General features: G+C 45.0%; 2 protein-coding genes across 7 annotated transcripts in view; both read left to right on the top strand.

Moving 5' to 3' along the window:
• ZBTB34 (zinc finger and BTB domain containing 34) overlaps window positions 1-12679 on the top strand; it is a 77387-nt gene extending 64708 nt beyond the window's left edge. The window contains exon 2 of the mRNA XM_081281965.1: window positions 12661-12679. The gene's annotated coding sequence lies outside the window, so the exon portion shown is untranslated. The remainder of the gene's footprint in view (window positions 1-12660) is intronic.
• Window positions 1-24241, top strand: part of RALGPS1 (Ral GEF with PH domain and SH3 binding motif 1) — a 271882-nt gene that overhangs the window by 44702 nt on the left and 202939 nt on the right. For all 6 annotated transcript variants that reach the window (XM_081281958.1, XM_081281959.1, XM_081281955.1 and 3 more), the window contains 2 exons: window positions 12661-12782; window positions 15330-15437. In XM_081281958.1, the coding sequence (XP_081138084.1) occupies window positions 12726-12782; window positions 15330-15437 (165 nt within the window). In that variant the 5' untranslated portion in view covers window positions 12661-12725. The remainder of the gene's footprint in view (window positions 1-12660; window positions 12783-15329; window positions 15438-24241) is intronic.

Raw genomic sequence — 24241 nt, 5'->3', positions numbered from 1 at the left:
TTAATTAAAGTGTATTTTTTTATATTTTTATGTCCTGTGTTCATGTGTGTGTAACTATCCTAAAACGTGTTCAAGTGTTGCTTACTCACTGAGGACTTCTCATACCGCTTTGTCCCAGGACCCTCTCCTGCCAGACTCTGCCCATCAGCTTTCTCTGCCTTTAATTTTTCTTTATCAAATATTGCCCGCTGGCATGCCATGTGTTTTACAAAATGATTGATTTATTGTCTATTTCCCTCAGTAGAATGTGCTAGTGGGGTTTCTGGCTTTTTCTGTACTGTTCTGTCCCTAGCACCCAGGACAGAGCCTAATATATACTGGATTCCGGTAAGTATTTGTTAGGGGTGGCGCCTGAGCTTGCGGACCTCTTTCTGCCCATAGGTACAGGGCATATATATATATATATACTCAGGACTCTGCCCAAGTCCCCACTAAACCTCAGCCCCAATCTGCTGCCTTTATCTTTTGCCCTCCCCTTTCCTGCTGTGGAAGACATCAGGTCTTGTTTCCCAGCTAGTGGCTGCAGGTAAGGATGCTTCTCCTCGTCTTCCTCTCTCCTGCATCCTTCAACCCATGCTCAGTGTCCCAGTGCGGGAGTGCACTCTGGCAGCCTGCAGGGAACACATTCAGGGTCCCTTTGCTTTCTTGCCTTTCTATAGGCAACAGAACCTTCCTGGAACTCGCCCATGTTCCCTGTATGCTGGTTCCTTGCAGTGCGGAGGCTCCAGCCTGGCACTTAACAGCCTTTCCTGTCGAGCTTCATAGCACTCTGAGCAGGTGCTGCCTTGGCTTCTCTCTCACTGAGGAGAGGGCACAGACTTAGGGAGGATGACTCTCTGCCCCAGCAATAAGCATCACTGTGCCAGAGCTCCTGGGGAATTGTACATTAGGATGTTAATTTGTCATCTGTCATGTGACACCACAAACACCCTTTACCAAGTTTGTTGATTTTATTTCATCTCTTTCATATTTTTTCTTATGCAGAAATTTTAATTTTCCACACATTTCAATTTGGCAATAGGACTGGGGTGCGACTCAGTGGCAGAGCACTCACCTAGCTAGCTCAGTGAGGCCCTGTCTGTCCCAGCCTGCAAAACAAAAAACAAACAAGACCAAATCAGTGTCCTGGTAGTTTCCTTGGCTTTCTGTCTTTTGTATCCTCTCAGAGAGGACATCTTCACTCCCAGATTATAAAAACATGTTGATCTGTTTCTCCTGTAGTGTTTTTTCTTTCGTCTGTTTAAATCTTTAATCCACCAAAAGTTTATTCTTAGCATATGATATTGGATAGGATTTTAAACAAAATTCCTCCTCTCCCCAAGTGAATGTGGTATTATTCCATCAGCGTTCATCCAGTGATCTATCCCCATGCACATCGGAAGTGCATGTCCCTCATACATGGGTGAACGTTTTCTGCTCTGGGTTCTGTCCTGCTGACCTGCTCATTGTTTTTGTGCCATTTATTGACTGTGGCTTCCTGAAAGGATGAGGCCCTTCTCATTAAACTTTTTTTCTTTCCCCTGAAAATTTTAAGCTATTTTAAAATTATTTTTCCAGGTGAAAATTTGAATCAATCTGTTGAGTTTCAAAATGAATCCCCTAAGATTTGGAGAAAACCTGCATTTATTTTACTTATAGATTAATTGAGGAGATTTGATGGATTTACAATATTGTATCCTTATTCAGGAAAAGGAAAGGTCTTTCCTTTAAGTCTTTTTGTTTTTAAAGTAAGATTTTAGAATTTCTTTCAAATGATTTTTATACATTTCTTTAAAAATTTTCCTTAGGCATTTTCTCTTGTGAGCTGGCTCTTGTGCCACTCTGTTTTCTAGTCAATTATTATCCACCCAGAGGAAATTATTGCTTTTATGACCTGATAGCCAACACTCAGTCTTCCTCTCAGTTACATTTGCTTTAAATCTAGAAATTCTGCATTTTTCCTGGTTTGACTCATGCTTTCCCATATTTCAATGTTAAAACAGATTTTTTTCCTGTTATTTTTTGATCATCTTGAACTGTGATCATTTCAACAAGTTTTGGAGGGGGAAGGCAGTGTGGACATACTGCATTATCTTGAAGCCAGAGTCTTTCTGGAGTTTGATATGAAAGAGTCATCAGCCCCCACATACTTTTGGCACTTCCACCCTACCCCTCACCCCTGTGGTGCCCCCTGTGGAATGTGGGTGATGCTTGAAGACACCCTGGATCCAGGTGGGCCCCCGGTCCATCCTCTGTCCTCTGGGTGTGCTTTCTCCTGCTGCTGCCAGACTGTCTGCAGTCCCCCTGCTCCTGGAGACCTCACCTGCCTTACCACCCATGCCAGAGTTCCCCTGTGTGTGGGGCTTGGGTTGGTTAGGGCTGGGCTCCCTGTGGAAACAAAGGTCTCCACCCCCGGGCAGCCTGTGGGCTTCCCCTCTGCAGGCCTCTCCGCTGCCATCCCCCTCGACCCAGAGGGGAGCAGCTAGCACAGCCCCTCCTCGCCACTTTCCTTGCCCAGGCGTGCCCTTTTTCTTTTGCATTTCTAGTATTTTGCCCTCTGTTCACTTCTTGTTTTGATTCTGAACATATACTCAGGACTCTGCCCAAGTCCCCGCTAAAACCTCAGCCCCAATCTGCTGCCTTTATCTTTTGCCCTCCCCTTTCCTGCTGTGGAAGACATCAGGTCTTGTTTCCCAGCTAGTGGCTGCAGGTAAGGATGCTTCTCCTCGTCTTCCTCTCTCCTGCATCCTTGTTTTGGAAGGGAGGGACCTTTGGTTTCCAGAGAGGTTTGTAGGACCATGCTGGGGGGATGAGGAAGCACTGGTTGGCCTTTCCCAGAGGGCCTAAAATAAAATTCTACTCCAAAGTCAGGACCTCCTCCTGCTCTTTGGGGAAGTACATATTCCTCATTCACATTCATCCCATCATCTCAACTTCATATCAATTTCCTGTGGCCTTATGCCAGGAGAGCATTGTCCTGGCCCACCCTTGCCCCCAGGAGGGTGACGGTGCTAGTGGAGGCTATTAACAGAGATACTCTGGAGTTTGCATCTTGAACGTCTCCCAAAGGCCCATATTTTAAGGGCTCCGTCCCCAGGATGGTGCTCTGGGGAGGTGGTAGAACCTTTGAGAGGTGGGGCTCGAGGGCTTTCGGTCATTGGAGATGTACCCTGGAAGTGTGTGTGGAAGTCAGCCTTCTTCTCTTCCTCTCTTTGCTTCCTGGCTATGAGGTGAGTGGTTTTGTTCCACCATGTGCTCCTGCCATGACATTCTGCCTCACCACAGGTCCCAAGCAGTGGGGCCAGCCAGTCATGGACTAGAACCTCCGTGAGCCAAACAGAACTTTTGTCTTTGTAAAGCTCATTGTCTCAGTATTTGCTACAGTGTCAGAAAGCTGACACAATACCTTAATTGAATGCTTGCTATGTGTCAGGTGCTGTGCCAGCTACTTCTGTATACATAATCCAAGAATCTTTCCAAGAAGGTTAGCCAGGTCCAACAGCTTGCTAAGGGCACAGAGTAATGACAGGTGAGCATTCCATCCTGATTTATCTGTTCCCTAAGTCTCAGAGAGGTTCCTGGCTCCTTTCACTGCTCTAGAGATTGCTCTGTAGCTGTTTTGGGACTAGTGTCTACCAAGCCTGTGACTGCTGGTTGTAAACTCCTGGGGATGGAGGGTGTTAAGCTACAAGTTATAAGTCCTCTCAAATTCAGGTGTGCTTGGAGCAGTGTTTGTAGACTGAAGAGCAGGTGCTGTAAAATGCCCCGCTGTGTTTGATATGGATGTAGGTACTGCTCTGATTGTTAAACCACTGACTCATTTAAAAGTATTGTGATATTTTATTTTTATTATTATTTTTGTCATACTGGGGATTGAACACAGGTTCTCACATATGCTAGGCAAGTGCTCTGCCACTGACCTACATCCCTACCCTTTTAATTTTGTTTGAAAACAAGGTCTTGCTAAGTTGCCAGGCTGGTGTAGAACTTGGAATCCTCCTGCCTCAGCCTTCCAAGCAGCTGGGATTACAGGTGTATAACAGCTTGCCAGACTTGTTGGTGATTTTATAATAGTTTCTATTATCATGGGTATTTTCTTAACAGATGTCAAGAAGAGAACTAAAGGTTTTTAGTATTGAAAAAGAAAGGTTTCTGTGATGCATTTATATCTGTATGAATCTATGTCTCCATGTAGCTACAGGTCTGTGTAGCTATGTGCATTATGATGCTGCCCTATTCTCTGTGCACTGTGTGACCTCAGGGACAGGAACTACAGACTGTGAAGAGAGGGACTTTCCTTTTTTCTTTTATAACTTTCAGTTCAGTTTATATACTTCTACTAAGCACATGTATTTTATTTTAAAGCTTCAGAAAATCCCCCTACTTTGAAAGATTGGGCAGCTTGGGATGGACTTCGGGTTCCCTGCGGGAGAGGATGGGCCTTCTCCACTGGTGCCTCCCTGACTCAGCACAGGAGCTCCTTCGCCCTGGGGAGCGCCTGCCGTGGGAGACACGGATTGGTGCCTGCCTGTGCTGTGCCTACTGCAGCTACCTAGGCACGGGTGCTTCCTTCCCCACGAAGCTGCTGGCCCTGGCTTCCCTCTGCACCCAGGCTCTCGGGTTTATCCCACTTTCACCATTTCTGCTGTTGGCCCAGGTGCTGTTGGCTCCTCTCCTGGTGGAGGCTCAGCTACAGGCGACATTTTGGTCACAGCAGTAGCTCCTCAGCCCATTGTCTGTCCCCCAGGAGGAGCCAGAGGTGGAGTGCTGCACATCTGGAGGGGGTTAGAAAGGAGCCTGTGAGTGCCAACTGAGTGACGGCATTTCAAGCCCAGTGTGTGTCTGCATGGCCAGGGTCTGCCTTCGAGAGCCGCCAGCTGCTGCTGCTTGCCAGGAAGAGTTCTGTTGAGCCTGGAGAGGGTCCGAGGAGGGAGATGACAGCGCTTCTAGCCCCACAGGAGCGCCTTTCCTCACTCTTGGCAGGTGGTCACTGGTGGGAGAGTGCCTGGGCTCTGTTCAGGAGCATGTGCACACGCAGGCCCACAAGGTGGATGAACCATTGTGCGGGTCAGGTCGTGAGCAGAAGCCTGCTTAGCTTCCTTCCCATTTGTCCTTGTCACAGCGCCTGTGCATGACAGGAGGGAGGAGTGTGCAGCCGCCTCTGGGCAGCACCACCCACCTGTGGAAGCGGCTCTAGACCATGTTTGGGATCCATTTTCATACTTGTCTGAGGCATTTGGAAGAAATCACTCTTTTGTAATTGGACAGGCCTGGAAGTGTGTATTTTCTTTGAAATAACCTCCCCGGGCTTAGGAAAAAGTGATCCTTCTGCCCTCTCAGCAGGGTCTGCCCTGACTGTCTCAGGCCATTTCCTTAGTTTCTCGAACCTGAAAGGTTGAAGGGGCTCTCAGAAAGCTTGGAAGGAGACCAGAGGTGCATCTGGGATTTTCCTCTCCCTCGCCGGGAGCCCACACACACAAGGCCAGATTCTGTCATGAATAGAAAAGAGACGTGGGATTGTTCTGTGGTTCTGATGCAGCTGCCACGTTCTTAAGAAGTTACATCATGAGAACGGCGTTTTCTCCTGCCGTGTTTTGTTTTCCAGGGAGGCATTGGCAGAGAGAGAGAGAGAGAGAGAGAGAGAGAGAGAGAGAGAGAGTGTGTGTGTGTGTGTGTGTGTGTGTGTTGAGAGGCAGATGGAGGTGGAGGAATGGGATTTTGGTATGGTGCAGACTCATTTGCCCAAACCCAGAACACTGGCGCACTCCCTGTGGCGCCCACCTTCCTGACTAGCAGGGGCACAGGGGTGCAGTTGCAGAAGGATGGGTGGCCATGCTACAGTTATCACTCCCTGAGCCTTGGTTTCCTCATCTGTAACATGGATTTTAATAAACAAATAGATCCTTAATAAAACACATAAATCCTCTAGCCACAGCCTGGCACAAAGCTAGTTTCCAATACATTGTGGTGGTGACAGTGGGTGACCAGGCAGCTCTGAGCTCCTTGAGGCCCAGGGCTGGTCTGACTCCCTTGCAAAGAGCAGGGATTGGGAGAAACTTGGCAGAGTTTGCTGAAGGGATGAGGGAGTGAGCGGGAGCCGGTGCTGCTGTTGAGTGCTAGGGCTCCCATGTGGCCTCCTGGGGCCCTCCCTGCCTCCGTTGTTGTGTGTATCTGCAGCGTCTGTGCTGTTCTGTGATGACATGGGCCAGGGGGAAGGGGTGAAGGGCTGCTACTGCTTGTGCTGTGGGCACCCTGGCACCCCATGTGTCCCCCAGGTCCTGTGCCTCCACATGCTCGGTGCTCACCCTGCCCCCGACTTGAAACATTCCCACTCATGCTTAAGACCCAAGGCAGCTACTTTGACCCCTGAAGGCCATAGTCACCCCCTTAAGGTTTGTGCTCCAGTAAACCTGCCCTGGGGGTGTCTCCTTATTTCCTTCCACGCCCCCAGGGCTCTGAGGACAAGGCTTTGTCCTTGACCAGTGTCTTAGTGGATGGTTGCTGCAAGAGCAAGGGAATGAGCCTCTGAGCAGCCACCTGCCCATTCCTGACAGCCCCAGACTGAGATGCCATCCTTGGCTCCTTTCCTCTCCTCTGTGCATCCGTCCGCAGGCCTATGTGTTTACCTCCCAAACACCTCACACACCCATCCCTCCTCCCTGCAGCTGGCAGCCCAAACCACTGCCATCTCTTACCTCCTAAATGGCTCTACTATTTCCATTTTTGGCCTCTCAGGGGTATTCTCCACACAGCAGCCACAGTGATCTTCAAACTCAGTGCAGGTCGGATCATGCCACTCCCTGATCCAAACCCTTGTATGCACAAGGGTTCCTAGTGCTCTCCTCACGTGGCTGACAAGGCTCTTCTTGTTGTGCCTTAGCCTGACTGTCCACTCTTTTAGCCAAAAGTCATGGCCTTTGGCCTTCATCATAGATCTGCCAAGCTCAAGTTTACCTCAGGGCCTTTGCACTTGCTGTGCTCTCTACAGCAAATATTCCTGCGGATTTCCATGGCTGCCTCTTCCAACTATCACAGCTGGGGTTGGAGCTCAGTGGTGGGGCACTTGCCTAGTTTATGTGAAGCTCTGGGTTCTATCCCCAGTCCTCAAAACAACAATAATAAAACCAAACCCCAAACATCACATTCTCAGAGTCCTTCCTTGACCATCCTGGAAAATGTCTTCCTCCCTACTTTACTTCATGGCATTTGTCAGTATCTGAAGCTTCCTTCTCTGTGGTGTGAGCATTCTAGTGAAGTGCTGTGGGGACGGGGGCCTTATGTGCCTGCTCACTTCGGGTCTCTAGTACCTGAAACAGGGTTGATTGGTTTGTTTTTGACTGGGGCATCTATGAATTTGGATGGGAAAAATGACATCTTTATTTTTACTAACTTCTAACTGAAATTTAGCATTTCTTTCATTTATTAATACAGACAGACAACAATACTAACAACTGGCACTTTGTTACCAATAGATATCACAGATGCCCACTTTATAATTGTGGGCATCTTAGAGTATCTATGCTCCTAACTATTTTTAAATTAATGTAGCTATTAGATTCACTGATAGATCTTATTACTTAACACAATAATAAAGAAATACATACACATATAATCTCTTACATAAAAATACATATTACTACATTATGAATTGTTTTAAAAATAATAACTGCATCTTAATTGGTTTCCTGTGTAATTTTATTTATGTATTAAAAATCATTTCTGTGACAAGAGGCCCCAAAGGATCCATGGCACAAAACAGTTACAAGCTGTTGAGTGTAGTGGTGCATGCCTGTAATCTCAGCTACTTGGGAGGCTAAGGTAATAGAATCACAAGTTCAAGGCCAACCCCAGGCCAAAAAGCGGGATCTTGTCTTAAAAAAAAAAAAAAAAAGCTCAATGAATGAATGGTGTGTCTCTTTCCCATTTGCATTTTCAGTGTTAGGTTTCTGGTGGATTGATGTTTAGGAACTAGCCTTCAACAAGGTCTTTTGGAAACTACTTTGACCATGTGGCCGTGAAAGCAGCTTTATGACAGAGTCCTGGCCATTCTCTCCCCCTCTTCTTTGTGCATCTGCTTCCTCCCTGCATACACACCACTGACCAGACTGTCCCTTCACAGGGCCACCCTCTGCTCCTGAGGGCACAGTGCCCCCACCTGGTTGACGAGCAGAGACTGGTGTCTCGGGGTCCTGAGTTCCCGGGAGAGTAGGTGGCCACCTGGGTACAGTTGCTGTGGCCTGGGCGGCACAGTCTTCAGGGCCCTCTCCTGGGGTGGAGGAGCAATTCTCAGGGTAGTTTCTGGCCAGGCTGAGCCCCGATGGGAGTCTACTCCCTGATATAGGAGTCGTGGCTTAGCAGGCTCCAGGATGGAAGTTGGATGGTTGGGGGTTCTCTGGCCTGGCAGGGATGCTCTGCTCTGCTTGGTCCTGTTATTTCTTAGCATGTGAAATATCGCTTGTCTGAGAGTTACTGCCCATAAATTTGGCTGTTTTTGTCAGTGGCGAGACATGCAGGAGTCAGATCGGAAACAAGCGCTCTGTCTTTCCAGCTCAGGCCTTCCATAGAAAGCATAACGGGTCACATACTGCTGCTGCCACACTTCATCTCGAGGTGGATGGGGGCCACAGGGTCGGGGAGCCCTGAACTCCAACTCTAGGGCTTGGCTTTCTGAACTTGGAGCCCAGAGCCCTCTATTGGGAATCCGCCTTCTAGCAATGAGAGCTAGAAGTGCTGTTGTTCTTTCTTGAACATTTATAGCTTATTTTTTTTTTTTTTGTTTTAGGAAAAGAGAAAGGAATAAGTGAATAGAAGCTTTTAGGGTAAGGCTAATGTGGACAGTAACTAGCAGCCTAAACGAGTGCTTGTCCCTCGCTGGCCTGGCAGAGCCTTCCTTGTGCTGCCATGGCTAGTCCCCACCTGGGCTTTGCAGAAGGCGGTGTCAGGGATGGTCAGAGCCCAGGCCCCGGTGTTCACTGATGAGGGTTTGAACTCCTTGGTCCGGTCCCTAACTAGCAGTAGGTCACGCTTCTTCTCTGTGCCTGTTTCTCATTGGGATTCAAGAAGTCTGGGACTGTTGTGAAGATTAAATAAGCTAAAAATGTGATATCCAGCCACTGCCTCTCCCACACCATGCGCTCTCAGTGCTATGCTGGCCCCTAACTGGAGAAGTGGCTGGGGCTGTTGGCATCCTTCAGATGGGACGCAGGGAGCCTATGGCCAGTGCAGGCAGAAGGCCTGAATAGCCGTGGCATCTGTGTGGAAGACTGTGTGACACAGGACAAGTAGGGAGAGGAGGCCTTTGGTTTGACCAGGCTGAGCAGTCGGAGATCCTCTTGGGGAGACCCGCAGAGTGCCAGGCACATCCGACAAGAGCAAAGCCCACTTCAGCCTTGAAATGAGCAGGGGGGATCCACTCAGAGGATGGGCCAGTTGGCCGTCCCCCACTCGGCCTCCCATGGTTACTTACTGTGATCCTGTCTGAACCAAGCTGGGCAGGTTCCATCCCCACAGGCTTGTCTGTTTTGGCCTTGAATGGTCTGCTGGGGTTGTTGCCAGACCCCCAGCCAGATGTCCACCTGTTCCAGTCGGTTAGTCTTGTTGAGATAGCCCAAGGGCCTGGTCCAGCCTGGCACCCCTGAGCTGGCATTTCTTTTCATCGTGGTTTTTGGATTTTGCATTCCGATGCCTGACTTTCTCAAGGGTTTCTAGTGGACTGTCTTATCTACCCAGGTCCAGGAGGCCTTTCCCTGGCTCTGGGGCTGCTCCTCTCAGTTCCATCTCCTTGGCAAGGAAATTCCTCAAAGTTTAATATTTCCCTTTTTGTTATCATGTACTAATACAACATATTTTTAGTGCTTTAGTATTTATTTGCTCATTTCAAGAAATGTTACGTGTGCGGGTTGGAATCACCATTATGAAACAGTTCAGCGTGATTCTTTATTGTGCTGCTATTTATATGTTATAGAACCGCATTTCTGGAGCTGTGTACCTGTCACCACCATCTGGTTTTAGAACATTTCCATCACCTCCAAAAATGCTCTTGTGTCCCTGTGTAGCACCCCCACCTCAGCCCCACCGATGGCATGTTGGCTCTATAAACTTGCCTTTTTTAGACATTTCCTAAGATGGAATCATACAATGCATTCTTTTGCATCTGACTTCTTTTACTTAGTGTAGTGCTTCTGAGGTTTAATCGTGTTATAGCTTGTATTAGTATTTCATTTCTTTTTATAGCTAGTAGTACTACATCGGGTGGATGTCTTACCATGCTTATGCATTTGCCAGCTGATGGACATCTGAATTGCTTCCAGCTTTTGAATGCTCCTATAAACATTCACATACGTGCCTTTGTGTGGATGTCTTCATCTTTTTTTAGATAGATCCTTAGGAATACAATGGTTGGGTTGTGTGATAAGTTTTGGTTTAACTTTAAGGAGCTGCTAATTTTCCCAAGTGGTTATACCATTTTGCTGTCCCACCAGCTATGCACAGGGGTTCCACTGCTCCACACCATGGAGCACTTGCTATGGGCCATTCGTGTTCCTCCTTTGAATTCTAGCTACCCTAGGGCATGAGGTGGGGTGTTAGTGTTCTGATTTGCACTTCCCTGAGAGCATTTCCCTTGTATGCTGGTGACATATTTTCTTTTGAGAAATTTCAACTTGAATATTTTATGCACCGCTTTCTAAGCCTATACCAGCTGTGGGATTTGTGGTCCTTGATGACAGGGAACACGCTTTTCCTGGGACAAAAATGATTAAGAAATGAGCCTTCTCAGCTCATCTTCTTTCCTTGGTCACGAAAACGGAATTTGGTCTCTCTGGCTCAGTGTTTCCTCTTTACCTGTCTGGTTCTTTTTGTCTGTATTTCCTTTTTTAAAAATTCTGCCTACTTTTTAAGCTGTCTTTATTTGTTGATGGACCTTTGTTTATTTAATGTATGTGGTGCTGGAAATTGAATCCTGTGCCTCACACATGCTAGGCAAGTGCTCTACCACTGAGCCTCAACCCCAGTCCCTGTTTTTCCTTTTTTTAAATGAAAATTATCAGGCACTAGGAAAGATTGAGAGACCAGGACAGTGGACTCCCGTGTGCCCTCTGCTCTGGATCCTGCATCTGTAAACATGCTACCTTTTTTTGCTTCATCTCTGCTCATGTGAGTTTTGCCCATTTGAAAGCAAGTCACAAACTCACTTTGCCTCTAAATTCTGCCTGGGCAATGTCTGCAGATCAGGACCTCTTCCCACTTAGTCAGTGCACACCTTCTCCTGCCTAGGACATTGGGGTACTCAGTGATGTCATCCAGGACCACATTCAGTGGTGTTTATAGGGCAGACTAGGGAAGTCAGAGAAGGTAGAGGGCTCACAGGATGGAGCTGAGCAGCTAGCTAGCAGGATGAGAGATGTGTCACTGGCATGTTGAGGACGTGCAAAGAGGAGCTTAGTCGTCTGATGTCCCTTCTGTTCACTGGACTCTGTGACAGATTTCTGCTCTGTGATGGGGCCCATGACAGAGCCACGGGGGAACAGTTGAGTCAAGGGTGGACTGGCACTTTTCATCTTTCCTGGTGTCCTTTGGGTTAGGTCTTGCCTTCTAGGACTAAGTTCTTCATGGCACCGTAGATGCTACATGTCCCAGGTCAAGTTCATCTCCTTCCCCCAAGTCCATCACGTCACCTCTGTTCTTCCATGATGAGGGACACAGCATCCTTCTGGCATCTCAAGCCAGAAGCCATCCATTTGGTGTCCAGCTCTCCCTCACCTCAGTTTCTGTGGAATCTCTGTCCTCCGTTTTTCTCTCCTGTCTTCATTGCTGCCACCTTAGCTCAGAGGACTCCCCTCATCTCTTACCTGGATAGTTGCAGGTGGCTTTTGACTGGTGTTCCCCTACCTATCCACCCTACACTCTTGGCCACTTTCCTGCTAAGAAAAGTGTTGGCAGCTACTCTATGCTCTGGGATGTGGTGGATGCTTCCGAAGGTGTGCAAACATGGTGTGGGAGCAGCCCATTCTGTTGGGTGGTCTCTGCATGATAATCAGAGGTGACCTAGGAGCAGGTCATGAGTGATGACATGATGGTGGGATGGCATGAGCAAAGAACATGAGTGTGACGAGTGGAGCCACCTCAGGATTGGGGGAGGGATGAGATGGTGGATGTCAAGTGCTTGGCGCATGATGAATCCCGCTGTCTCCCAGGGAGTTATTGAGGAAGTGGTGTGGTGCCTGGGGTGCATAGTAGGATCAGTTTGTCTTCACTCCATCTTTGTCTTAAGACAAAGTCCACAAACTCCATCTACCTGCAAGGGTCACATATACACTGAAATGATTGCACAGGTCAGGTGGGACCAAAAGCTCTGATGCATGGGGCAGCCTCTGCTCAGCTCAGCTGATGGTCACTGTGCAGAGACGTGGGCCCAGTGCTGTCAGGAAAGTCAGAGATCCAGAATTCTATGTGAAATCTTCCAGTTTTTAGATGTTGGTAATTAATTTAAAGACTAATAAAACTCTGCATAAGCCAGCCCAACCGACGACCTTTGTGGGCCATATTTGGTGCCAAGGCCACCAGCTGACCTTTCTTTAAGGTATCCTCCTAGGGGTTCTGCTGAAGTCTGGCACAGCTCTTCCCTGGGGGAGGTTCAGTTGGTTTCAAAACCTGATTTTCATGAGCCCCTCTGCCTTGCAGGACTCCTCCAGGCAGGTTATGTCACCGGCAGAGGCTGCCCTGAAGCTCCCTGCGGCCTGGAGACTATGTACAAGAAGAATGGTCTGATGGCTAGCGTGTTGGTCACCTCCGCCACTCCACAGGTATAGAAGCTGCAACGATTTGGGACAGTGGGTGGGAGGGGCCTTCCAGCTGACCCAGGCCCCAGCTGAGCCAGGGCAGCAAGGCCACAGACCCCCATGAATGCTACCATTCTTAGCACTCGCAAGGCCCCTGGCCATGCCAGGCGTGAGATTTGGGAGGCAGTCAGCTCTGAGGATCAATGTGTTTCTGAAGTCGTTCTCTTCAAAGGAAAACAAATACCTGCCCAGTCCAGCCATAGCAAGTGCCACATTCCATTTTGGTGGCAAAAAGGGATCAGACCTTTCCCAGGAAAAGCCGCTGCTGATTATAAATAAGTCGCACATTCCGGAATGAAGTCAGACAGAAATAATTCCAACTGGCCCGTGTTCTTGTTTGCCTTGCTCTGTAGGAAATGGCTCTAAGGGTTGGTGGTCTGAGAGTGGCCTGGGCCAGGCCCCTGCATGGGGTGTGGGAGTTTGCTTTCCATGCTCAGTAATGGAACAGACTTGCAGGAGAAGTGGGTGTCACCTGAGGCCCTCTTTGCTGACTGCATAATGCCTGGTCCCTCTGATATACTGGCAAGGCAGTATTGGGGTCCTGAGCTCACCACAAGTGGGGCTTTTGAAGTGATCCTGGTGACCAGCCAGAAAGTCATGGGAACTAGTTCATTTCTTATAAATCTTTCAAAAAATTCCTTATTTTGATTTCTAATCTTGAAATCAAGCTTCAGATTCCTCACAAGGGCCTGTATAGTTTAAATTAAGTTGCCATAGCTTCACCATCATCATCATCACCAAGGAAAATGTTTGGGGCAACTTTTGATTAAACAAGTCCCCGTGAATGCGTGTGTGTGTTTGGAGCAGGTACGGTGGAGTATTATAGGAAGGTTATAAAAACTGAAATCCCAGGAAAGGACTCTGATAACTGGAGGAATTAGACTTCTGTTTCCAACTGTAATAATAGAGTAAAACTTCTCTGATCTGTGTGTATACTTGTGGGCATATACATGATATGTGTATGTACTATATTTTGTTGGCCCCCGTGTATCCATGAGATCAACCAACTATAGATTGAAAATGTTCTAGAAAAATTGTTCTGAACATAACTTTTTTCTTGTCATTATTCCCTAACAATACAGTGTAACAACTATTTACATTGTATTAGGTATTGTATCTAGAAATGATTCAGAGTATACAAGAGCATATACATATGTTATTGGCAAATTCTAAGCCATTTATGTAAGGGACTTGAGCAACTGCAGATTTGGGCATCCTTGAGAGGTCCTGAACCAATCCCCCATGGATACAGAGGGAAGGCTGCATGTGTGTAGGTGTGTAACCAGCACTTGGTAAGTATTTGGTAATGTTCCTTGAATGAATTAGCATGTATAATTGAAGTGCTCAATAAATCTTGGTGACGGGATGGCACAGTTATACCCATACACACCCATAATTTAGCTTTTACTCTATTCCAGGCAGTTTTTTAAATGTGGTACACAGGGGTTCTCTCACTTAACCCTCACAGTGACCCCCACAGGTATGTATTGATATTCCAGTTTATAGATGAGGAACTAAAGGCACAGAGAGGTGAACATGCTGGCTTTGGATCTCATAGCTGGCCAGCTGGGTGGGGTCTAAGCCAGCCTATTGTGTCTCTTGAGTTTGTCCCCCTAACCATGACACTGTACTGTCCCAGAGGAAATCAGCCCTGTCAAGCCTGATGGAGGTGGGTACTCAGTACCTCCCTGGAAGGTGGGTACTGAGTGCAGAATGACTCATAGAGACGAAGCTCTGTAGGTTGATTTTGATGTGGTTGATTTTCTTACAGGGATCATATAGCCAGGTGCCGACAGGTCCAGCTCTGAAACTCGTATACACCCAATACTGGGAGGTAATAAGAACAGCTTCCATTTTTGGAAACCTCCTATGTCTAGGTCTTTTGCTAAATGTTTTACATGTCTTATTTAATTCCCTTCTCCTTACGAATTAGGCATAATTATTATTCTTAGATAACAGATAAGCAAATCAGTGCTTAGAGAAGAATGTCACCTCACACAGACAGAAACTGGGATGGCTGGGGTAGAGATGAAGTTCTATCAGCCATTCTGCACTCGGGAACCCAGGATCTGACCTGCTAGGCAAGCCCTCTGTCTCTGAGCCCGCCCCCAGCCCTGTGCCGTAGCTTTTTACTTACTTACTTTTTTTTTTTAACACTGGACAGAGCAGTTGAGGGTGGCCATTGAAAGCGCGTGTTTTGGTGTCATGGAAAACTAGGTTCACATTCTGACTTCCAGTTTCACAGCTGAGGTACCCTGGAGAAGTAACTCTGCCTCTGCTTCCTTATCTGTAAAATGGGAATAATAATGGTGTGTATGCATGGGGGCTCATGAGAATTAAATAAGATCCTGTGTGTGAAGTGCTTATCACAGTGCCTGGACAAGAGTGACGTGCTGGCCACAGAAGCCTTTTCATTGTGTGATCTGTCCTCCTCTGACCTCCCTGTGGGGCAGTTGGGGCAGTGATTCCAGGGCAGACCCTCAGCCTGTGCGCTCTCCACTTTCTTCACAGGGCAGCAGCAGCTCAGACTCTCTGGAGGGCCAGAGCTGCGACTATGCCAGCAAGAGCTATGACGCCGTTGTCTTCGATGTCTTGAAAGTGACTCCTGAGGAGTTTGCCGTAAGTGATACAGTGACACAGTGATAGGGTGCTAGAGGGCATCATGGCTCTGGGCTTCCTTCCCAGGTTGGGGCACCCTGTACATCTACCAGGAGGGGAGTGTTGGATAAAGGACGCTATGTCCTTTATGAAATGCCCATTGGAAAGGAGGCGGTGGGTCTGGCTGTTACCATCATGGAAGGCGCACACGGTATACACAACGAGGAGGCAAAGGACGCAGGTCCAGCACAGTCCTGGAGAATGGGCTGCTTCTAGACAGCATTCTCAGCACACGTGCACACGCACACACAAGCATACATATGTAGTGTGTGTGTACACACACCCATAATGGGATAAGTTCTAAATTTGATATATACTCGTAAATAATCAGATCTACAGAGCCAAACATATTTACTATACTGTTTGGCTGTACATTCCAATATTTGGAATTTAATTTTTCTTCTTTTATCTGTTTGCACATGCTACATTTTTATAATAGTCATTTTCTGCAATGATAGACAACATTATTTGTGTAATTTTTAAAAATTATAAATTTAAGAAGGGGGATTTCACAAAAATAAAAGGAAGATCAATAGAGTAGAGGAAGAAAATCAAGAGAAAGGAGGAGGGGGCCATGAGAAAGTACCAGGAATGAAATGTACCAGATTATGCTGTGTCCAGGTACAGATATACCACAAATAACCCCCCACATATATGTAATTCTAATGGGCTAATTAATAATAATAGGAGGAAGATCAGTAGATTAGAGCAAGTGATAAAGAGAAGAAGGAGTGGAGGGAAAGGGGTGGGCTGGGCAATGAGATTGGTTAAGCTGTGTGCATATGCAAATATGGCATAAAGAATTCACTATTATGTATAATATAATACACCAATAAAATTTAAAAATAAAATAAAAATCATAAATTCAAAAAATTGTTCTTTCTCCAGCTACTGCTGATCTGACAGAGAGACTTCCCCTTGGGTGGAGCAGAGGTGGCTCCATGTTTTGCTGTGACTTGGTTTCCTCCTTTGACTTTGTGGATAGAGGGGGAATATTGCCTCTGGGATGGCCTCAAGCCTGATTCTGAGCTCTTTCCAAGGGCTGTATTTCTCTTTAGATCCATGGAAGGCTGTGCTGGGCCTTGTGCACACTTGCTCTCCAGTGTGTCTAGGGATCCATTGAAAACCCGCTTCGATTTCTACAGTGGCTCCTCCCTCCCACTCCAGTGAGGGTGCCTCCTGAGGCCACTGCCTGGGGGTCTGGCCATGGTCCCTCCTGCATACTGACTGCCTTCTCTAGCCTCCCCAGAGCCTCTGCCTGGCTCTTCCTTCAGTCCAGCAGCCTACTCAGTCTCCATTCAAACGTCAGTCCTCCCTTTCCCTGGTATAGGCAGTGTCCTCCACCATTCTCCCCTTAGCGGCCAGCTCTGTTTTTCTTCAGCATTCCTATTACACATTAATGTTGGAACCTAACATTACATTATAGAACACTATTTTTTTTTATTGCATGTCTTCTCCACTGGAATATAAGCTCCCTAAGGTCAAGAACTGACTTGTTCATTGATTTTTCCCAGTGCCCAAAATGTACTTAGCTCATAGTAGGTGCTCAGTATTTGTTAATTCTCACAACAGCCTATTGGGGCATATCCTCAGTTCCTGATTGTCTGAAAGAGAAACTGAGGACCATATGGTTGATTTTCTTACATGGATCATATAGCCAGGTGCCGACAGATCCAGCTCTGAAACCAATACTAGGAGGTAATAAGAACAACTTCCATTTTTAGATACGTCCTATGTCTAGATCTTATGCTTAATGTTTTACATGTCTTATTTAATCCCCTTCTCCTTATTTTTTTTTAAGAGAGAGAGAGAGAGAGAGAGAATTTTTTTAATATTTATTTTTTAGTTTTCGGCGGACACAACATCTTTGTTTGTATGTGGTGCTGAGGATCGAACCCGGGCCGCACGCATGCCAGGCGAGCGCGCTACCGCTTGAGCCACATCCCCAGCCCTCCCTTCTCCTTATGAATTAGGCATAATTATTATTCTTAGATAACAGATAAGCAAATCAGTGCTTAGAAAAGAGCGTCACCTCACACAGACAGAAAGTGGCATGGCTGGGATTTGAAACTGGAGCTGACACACTGCTCAAGAGACATGTAGTCCATGTCTCAGATGCAAGCTTATATTTTCTAGTAGCCTCTTTAAAAAAAAGTTGAAGTTACAAAAATAAAAGTGCATTTGTGTCTAAGAAACCTCAAAAAGTAACTGCCACATTTTTGAATATCACGTGACACTAACCTAAAAGAACTATGAGAAGTTAGAAAAGGTACCCTGAACATGTTTCTCTCCAAAGGTTCAAAAAACTTATTTTACATAAAAATATTCAAAAGAAATTTATTGTTGTCAAATCTCACTAAAAATTATAATGAGAAAGAAAGAGAATACCCGCAGGCAATGAAAGTTTGGCGGAGATGTGCACCATAAAACAAATAAAACCTGAAGCTGACTATTTCAAAATGACCTAAGAGCTGGGCATAGTGGCAAAGGCTTATAATGCCAGCAGTTCAGTAGGCTGAGGCAGGAGGAAATTGAGTTCAAAGATAGCCTCAGCGAAAGCAAGGTGCTAAGCAACTCATGAGACCCTGTCTCTAAGTAAAACATAAAATAGGGCTGGGGATGCGGCTCGGTTCTCCAGTGTCCCTGAGTTCTATCCCCAGTACCAAAAAAAAAAAAAAAAAAAAAGTGATCAACATACTTTGAAAATAGAAGAATCTTAGAAATGAAGTAATGGAACTTAGGGAAAAAAGAGAAAATAAAAGAAAAATTCCTTTGGAAACAAAAAATTGAGCTGGAAGGAACACAGGAATAGATAAACATAGCAGAAGATGCTGTAAGAGAGAGAACTTTCATATAAAAATAAATGAAAGAGTTCTTAAGACTTGGAGGCAAAGTGACAGTGTATTAGTCAAAAATCTCCAACATATAGATAGTGGAATCCTCGAAAGGGAATAAAAAGGCAAGGGAACTGAACAATATTTATATTTATGAAAAGTTTATGAAAAATAAAATTCAAGGCTACATATTGAAAGAACTCAGTGTGAAACCATGAACCCTGAATGACCATGACTACAGACATTCTTGATAAACTACTGGATTAAAAAAAAAACACAACTTTTTTCTGTAGTTGTACACGGATAGCATGTCTTTATTTTATTTATTTCTTTTTATGTGGTGCTAAGGATCAAAGCCAGTGCCTCATACATGCCAGACAAGCACTCAGCCACTGAGCTACAGCCCCAGCCCAAACTACTGGATTTTTAAAGGGAAAGGAAAAATCCTTTGCATATCTTGGAAAAAATGGCAAATAACTTATTAGGGAAAGATTAGATCACCACCAACCAGTCTTTTAGAAAGAAGCATCTTTTTTTTTTTCCTAATGCCAGAGAAAAATGGAATAGGATAATTGAGTAAGTCAAGGAAAGAAGGAAAAAGTAAGTTGAAAAATTTTATCAAAAAAATTTTATCAAACTGACTGTAGAGTGTCAAGGACACAGATACCCTGTTATGAACCAGCAGGTCCTCAGAGGATATTGCCCCCGGGCTCTTCCTGAGGAATCTGCTGGACAAGCTCAGAGAATGAGAACAATTAGAAGCATCATGAGAGGGACTGGTGGAGTACAGTGAGCATGCCTGTTACTCATAGAACTGAGATTAGGTGCGGATTCAAACACAGAAGGAGGAGCTTACAATGGCTATGCCCTGACAGTACACAGACTGCTGTTCTTATAGTGTTTATAGTGTATGGGGAGAGAATGGAGAGAATATATGCAAAAAATGTCATAAGTATTCTCAGCTTGTATGTAGGTGGTGGTAGCATTAGTATTGTTATTCTGAGAATAGACTGCTGTATATATAACATAGGATAAAGTAAATTAGTAATTATGGGATACTGTAATCCTAGTCTACTTGTGGTACTTGAGACATGGATTTTTGGTATAGAAGAAGGAAGATATGAATGCAATACACAATAGGCTAAGTAAGTTTTTTTTAAAAGGTATCCTGAACTTGAATTGGAAATATTAGGTATGAATTCCAGACTGTGGACTTAAAATATCATTTTTCACTAAAAGATCCCTGGACTTCTGGAGGGCTAGCTAATTCCAAGTCTGGGATAAGAGAAGATGATCTGGGTACATCTTCCAGTTCTAAAGAGGAAGCTGTCAAGGACAGCCAGCTAGAAGCTCCTACTGTCCAGTGAGGGGACAATTTGACCTTCAAAAGAATAATAATCTCAATTGATTGAAATCCATCAAACAATGGGTCACCACTATGTGATGATAGGAGACCAATTTATTACCTTAAACCCTGATACATGTGAGAAAACAATCACGCATTTGAGTTTCCTTTTGCTTTTGAGCGATGCTGGATAACCTAATAATAGATGAGGGAAAGTGTGTCTTCATTAGATTAGTTCAGTTAATGAATGGAAAAGACATGATAGAATTGGAATGCCATCATTTTGTAAACCCAGTGAATGAATAGATTCAAGCAGTGAGCATCAACAACCATTGACATCACAACATTATGTGCCTGCTGAAAAGCAAAGCACCCACCTCTAGTCTTGCCAGAGGGACAGAATCTGTGTCTGAAGGAGCCTGTGGGTCCAGCTGTTGATTGAAAATACCAAGGATGGAAAAACATGGCGACCAGCCCTGTGAGTATGGGGAGGAATATAGAGGAATGGAGAAGGTACTTGTAGATTAAAGGAGATGTAAAAACACACACCCCAAAGTTTTTAAAGAGTAAAGTAGAGTGCACTGTGATACTAGGTGTACAAGCTTTGGGGATGAAATTATGAAGAGACTTGAGGAGTGTCAGGAGAGTGGGGAGGAGGGAACCTGTGACTGGGACAAAGCTTATGGGGAGCTTCCAGGATGGTAAAATGTAGATACTATAAAAGTTACCATCTTAACAGTTGTCACCTGTGCATTTCATCCAGTACATTCACATTGTTGTGCAGCCAAACTCCAGAACTGTTTTCATCTTGCAGAACTGCAACTCTGTATCCCCAATTCCTCCTCCCACAGCCTGTGGCAGCCACCATTCTTTTTGTCTGTATGAATTTTGACTACTTGAGGTCCCTCAGATAAGTGAAATCATAGCATTTGTCCTTTTGCGCCTGGCTTATTTAACTCAGCATAATGTCTTCAAGGTTCATCCATGTGTCAGAGTGTCCTTCCTTTTTAAGGCTGCATAGTATTCCATTGTTTGTATTCCATTGTGTTTCTCCTTTCATCATTAATTTTGTGAGGTTATTTCTTGACCTGGGTTGTGGCTAAAAGGTATTCCTTTTTTTTTTCTTTTGGTACTGGGGAACTGGGGGACACTCCAGCACTGAGCCACATCCCCAGCCTATTTTGTATTTTATTTAGAGACAGGGTTTCACTGAGTTGCTTAGTGCCTCACAGTAGCTGAGGCTGGCTTTGAACTTGTGATCCTCGTCCTGTCTCAGCTCCCTGAGCCACTGGGATTACAGGCGTGAGCATTTTTAAAATATTCTTTTAGTCATTGGTAGACCTTTATTTCATTTATTTATTTAGATGTGGTGCTGAGAATTGAACTCAGTGCCTCACACATGCCAGGCAAGTGCTCTACCATTGAGCCTCAGCCCCGTACCTGGCTAAGGTATTCTAATAAGTCGTAAAACTTTGTGTTTGTTGATGTGATTGTCTATAAATGTGTATTGTTTTATAATAAAAGGGTTAAAATAATTTCAAAGTCCTCATTTTTTTTTTTTTTACCCAGGGTTGCTCTGCTGCTTACCTCAGTCCTCCTACTTCCCCATTGGCTGAAGTCAGAGCAGAAAGCTGCATTGGACTTATCTTTTTCATTAATAAATTGGGGACATACTTCCAGATCAATATGTGCAGATTTCTTTACTATATTTTTATTTTAAATTTATTTTATTTTTTTGGTACTGGGATTGAACCGAGGAACACTTCCCACTAAGCCACATTCCCAGCTGTTTTTATTTTTATTTTTTAACACTTAGTGAGTTTCTTAGGGCCTCACTAAGTTGCTGAGGCTGGCTTTGAACTTGCAGTCCTCCTCCCTCAGCCTCTGGAGTCACTGGGATTACAGGCCTGCACCTCCAGGCTTGGCATCACTTTTCTAAAAGCTGCATAATAATAGTTCAGTGTCTGATGCACCATACTTTTTAAAAAAATTTTTTTAATTTTTAATTTTTTTTTTAACCACTAAATCCCTTTTGATGGCCTTTCAGGTTGTTTCCAGATTTTTGGTATTATAGCTAATTGTACAGTAAGCATCTGTGTTTCTGTCTGTGTCTGTCTTGTATCATATCAGCTAGCTGTACACATGAAGTCTCCTTATATGCCAGTGTTTCTCTATGTATCAGTAAGTTTAATCAATAGTTTGCTAATTTTACTCTTTGAGATAATACCTAAATACACTGTATGCCCCAGGATTGAGGGAAAAAATTGTTATAAAATAGAATTGGGATAATTAGCAACTTTGGTTGTAAACTGTGCATTAGACAATATTGTTGTATCAGTGATAGGTTTCCTAAAGGTAATAATTTTGCTCTACATCTAACAATAAGAAAGAGAATGATCTTGTTATTAGGAAATATACGTTGGAATACTCAGGGGTAAAGAATCACAACTCTGCATTGTACTCTCAAATAATTCATGAAAATATGGATATAGGGGCTGGGGCTGGGGCTCAGTGGTAGAGCACTTGCCTGGCATGTGTAAGGCACTGGGTTCAATTCTCAGCACAACATCTAAATAAATAAATGAAATAAAGGTCTATCAATGACTAAAAAAATTTTTAAAAATGCATTTATCTGATTATGAATAGAATGATAAAGCAAATGGGATGCAATGTTAATGATCTGGTGACTTAATGATTAGTAAAGCTAGGTGAAGTATTTTGAGAATTCATCCTACTTATTTGCAGATTTGACATTTTAAAAAATAAGATGTTATGGTGCTGGAGTCATAGAGCACTTGCCTAGCATGTGTAAGGCACTGGGTTCGATTCTTTTTTTTTTTTTAATTTTTTTTTTAAAGAGAGAGGGAGAGAGAGAGAGAGAGAGAGAGAGAGAGAGAGAGAGAGAGAGAGAGAGAGAGAAAATTTTTTAATATTTATTTTTTAGTTCTCGGCGGACACAACATCTTTGTTTTTTTTTGTATGTGGTGCTGAGGATCGAACCCGGGCCGCACGCATGCCAGGCGAGCGCGCTACCGCTTGAGCCACATCCCCAGCCCTGGGTTCGATTCTTAGCACCACATATAAATAAATAAAGATTCATTGAAAACTAAAAAAAAAAAATTAAAAAACATTTTAGTGAGTTACTGCTGGATTATTTTTCAAAAAGAAATAAAACAGTTCAGAGACACCCATGGTGTCTTCCTGTGTAATCTGCATTTCAATTCTAAAATTCTGACTACCATTCTAGGCTCATTAGACATGTGCTTCCCAAGGCTCTGGGAGTGTGTGTATCTAGAATACTTCTTCTGGGCTGATCCCGGTTTGCTGTGTGAACTGTCTTGGTCATGTTTTGGTGGAATGAACCAAAGGCAAATGTTAGGGCATCTTCCACTATGAAATACACCACTGATTTGTCAGCAGCTGTCTCTGTTGAATTGGGGTCTTGGGAGACCCTTACGCTAAGGCTGTGGTAGGGAGAGGATGTAGTCATCCTGTCAGAAGAAGAAACATTGCATTTAACTTAGGCAAGAAGGGCTTTTCTTTTTGGCTGCTCAAAAAGATCCCAGTTTTCATTAGGAGGCCACATTGCCAGTGCTCCAGTAGTCTCTCAGACCGTAGGATTCATCTATACAGAAAGGTTTTATAATGTGTGGAGATGGGCCATGTCTCTTGAAAGCCTGGGTTCTTAGGGTGGTGGCCCAGGAGAAGGGACTAGGATGGAGAAGGCATTGCCATGTGACCCATTGGCCTGGACACCTGTATTAAGGCTTTTTGTTCCTCAAATAAGGAGCAGCCTCGAAGAGCCCTGTTGATGAGTCTCCCCCTGTGGGACACTTGCTGTGTGGAAATGCATGCAGGAGTCTCCTTGTCTGAGGTTCTGCTGACGCTGGGACACCCTCTGGGGATGCCCTTTGTTTCCTGGAATCCAGGCATCTCTCCTGGGCACCAGGGCTGGGGAGAGGGTCCCAGTGGCCCCAAGAGTCGCCGTGGAGTATGACAGGCCCTTCTTCAGTGCTCAGGCCCTCCATGCTCACCCTTTCTTTTGGCAGCTGGCTTTCTTGGCCCATCCAGGCCTCTGGGGAAGATGCTCCTCAGGAGCCTTTCCCACATGACCTTGGCCTGGTAGGAGGGTGGCATGAAGCTTGTGATCTGGTGACTTACCTGAATCTTTTGTGTTGATACACTCTCAGCCTGGTACTATATCAGCTTTGGTCAGGGTTGAGAGGATAGAAATGGGAGAGACTCTCCCCCAAATCCTCACTGTGTGGCTGGGATCAGCCAGTCTATTTTTAGTCTGCTGACCTCTGTCATTGTGAGTTTTTAATAGAACACCTGAACATTTCTGACTTATGGTCTGAGTAGACATCAGAATATTTGAAACCATCCAAAAAATATGAAACATCAGATCGCTATTTTAATAAATCATTTAGAAATTGAGTAGCAAATTCTAGAACTGATGGAAGGATGGAAAGGAAGTTTTCTCATTTTCACATTAGCAGACTTTTGGTTCTTTTCCTAAATAACATTGCAAACATCCTGCTGGCTCTCCTGGAGAGGGAGTTAACTTGAACTGCAGGAGAGAGTTC

The sequence above is a fragment of the Spermophilus citellus genome (assembly GCF_964194105.1).
Source record: "Spermophilus citellus genome assembly, chromosome: 2".
NCBI classification, from domain to species: Eukaryota; Metazoa; Chordata; class Mammalia; order Rodentia; family Sciuridae; genus Spermophilus; species Spermophilus citellus.
The sequence above is the reverse complement of the archived record's forward strand: the minus strand, read 5'-3'. Positions and strand labels throughout refer to the sequence as shown.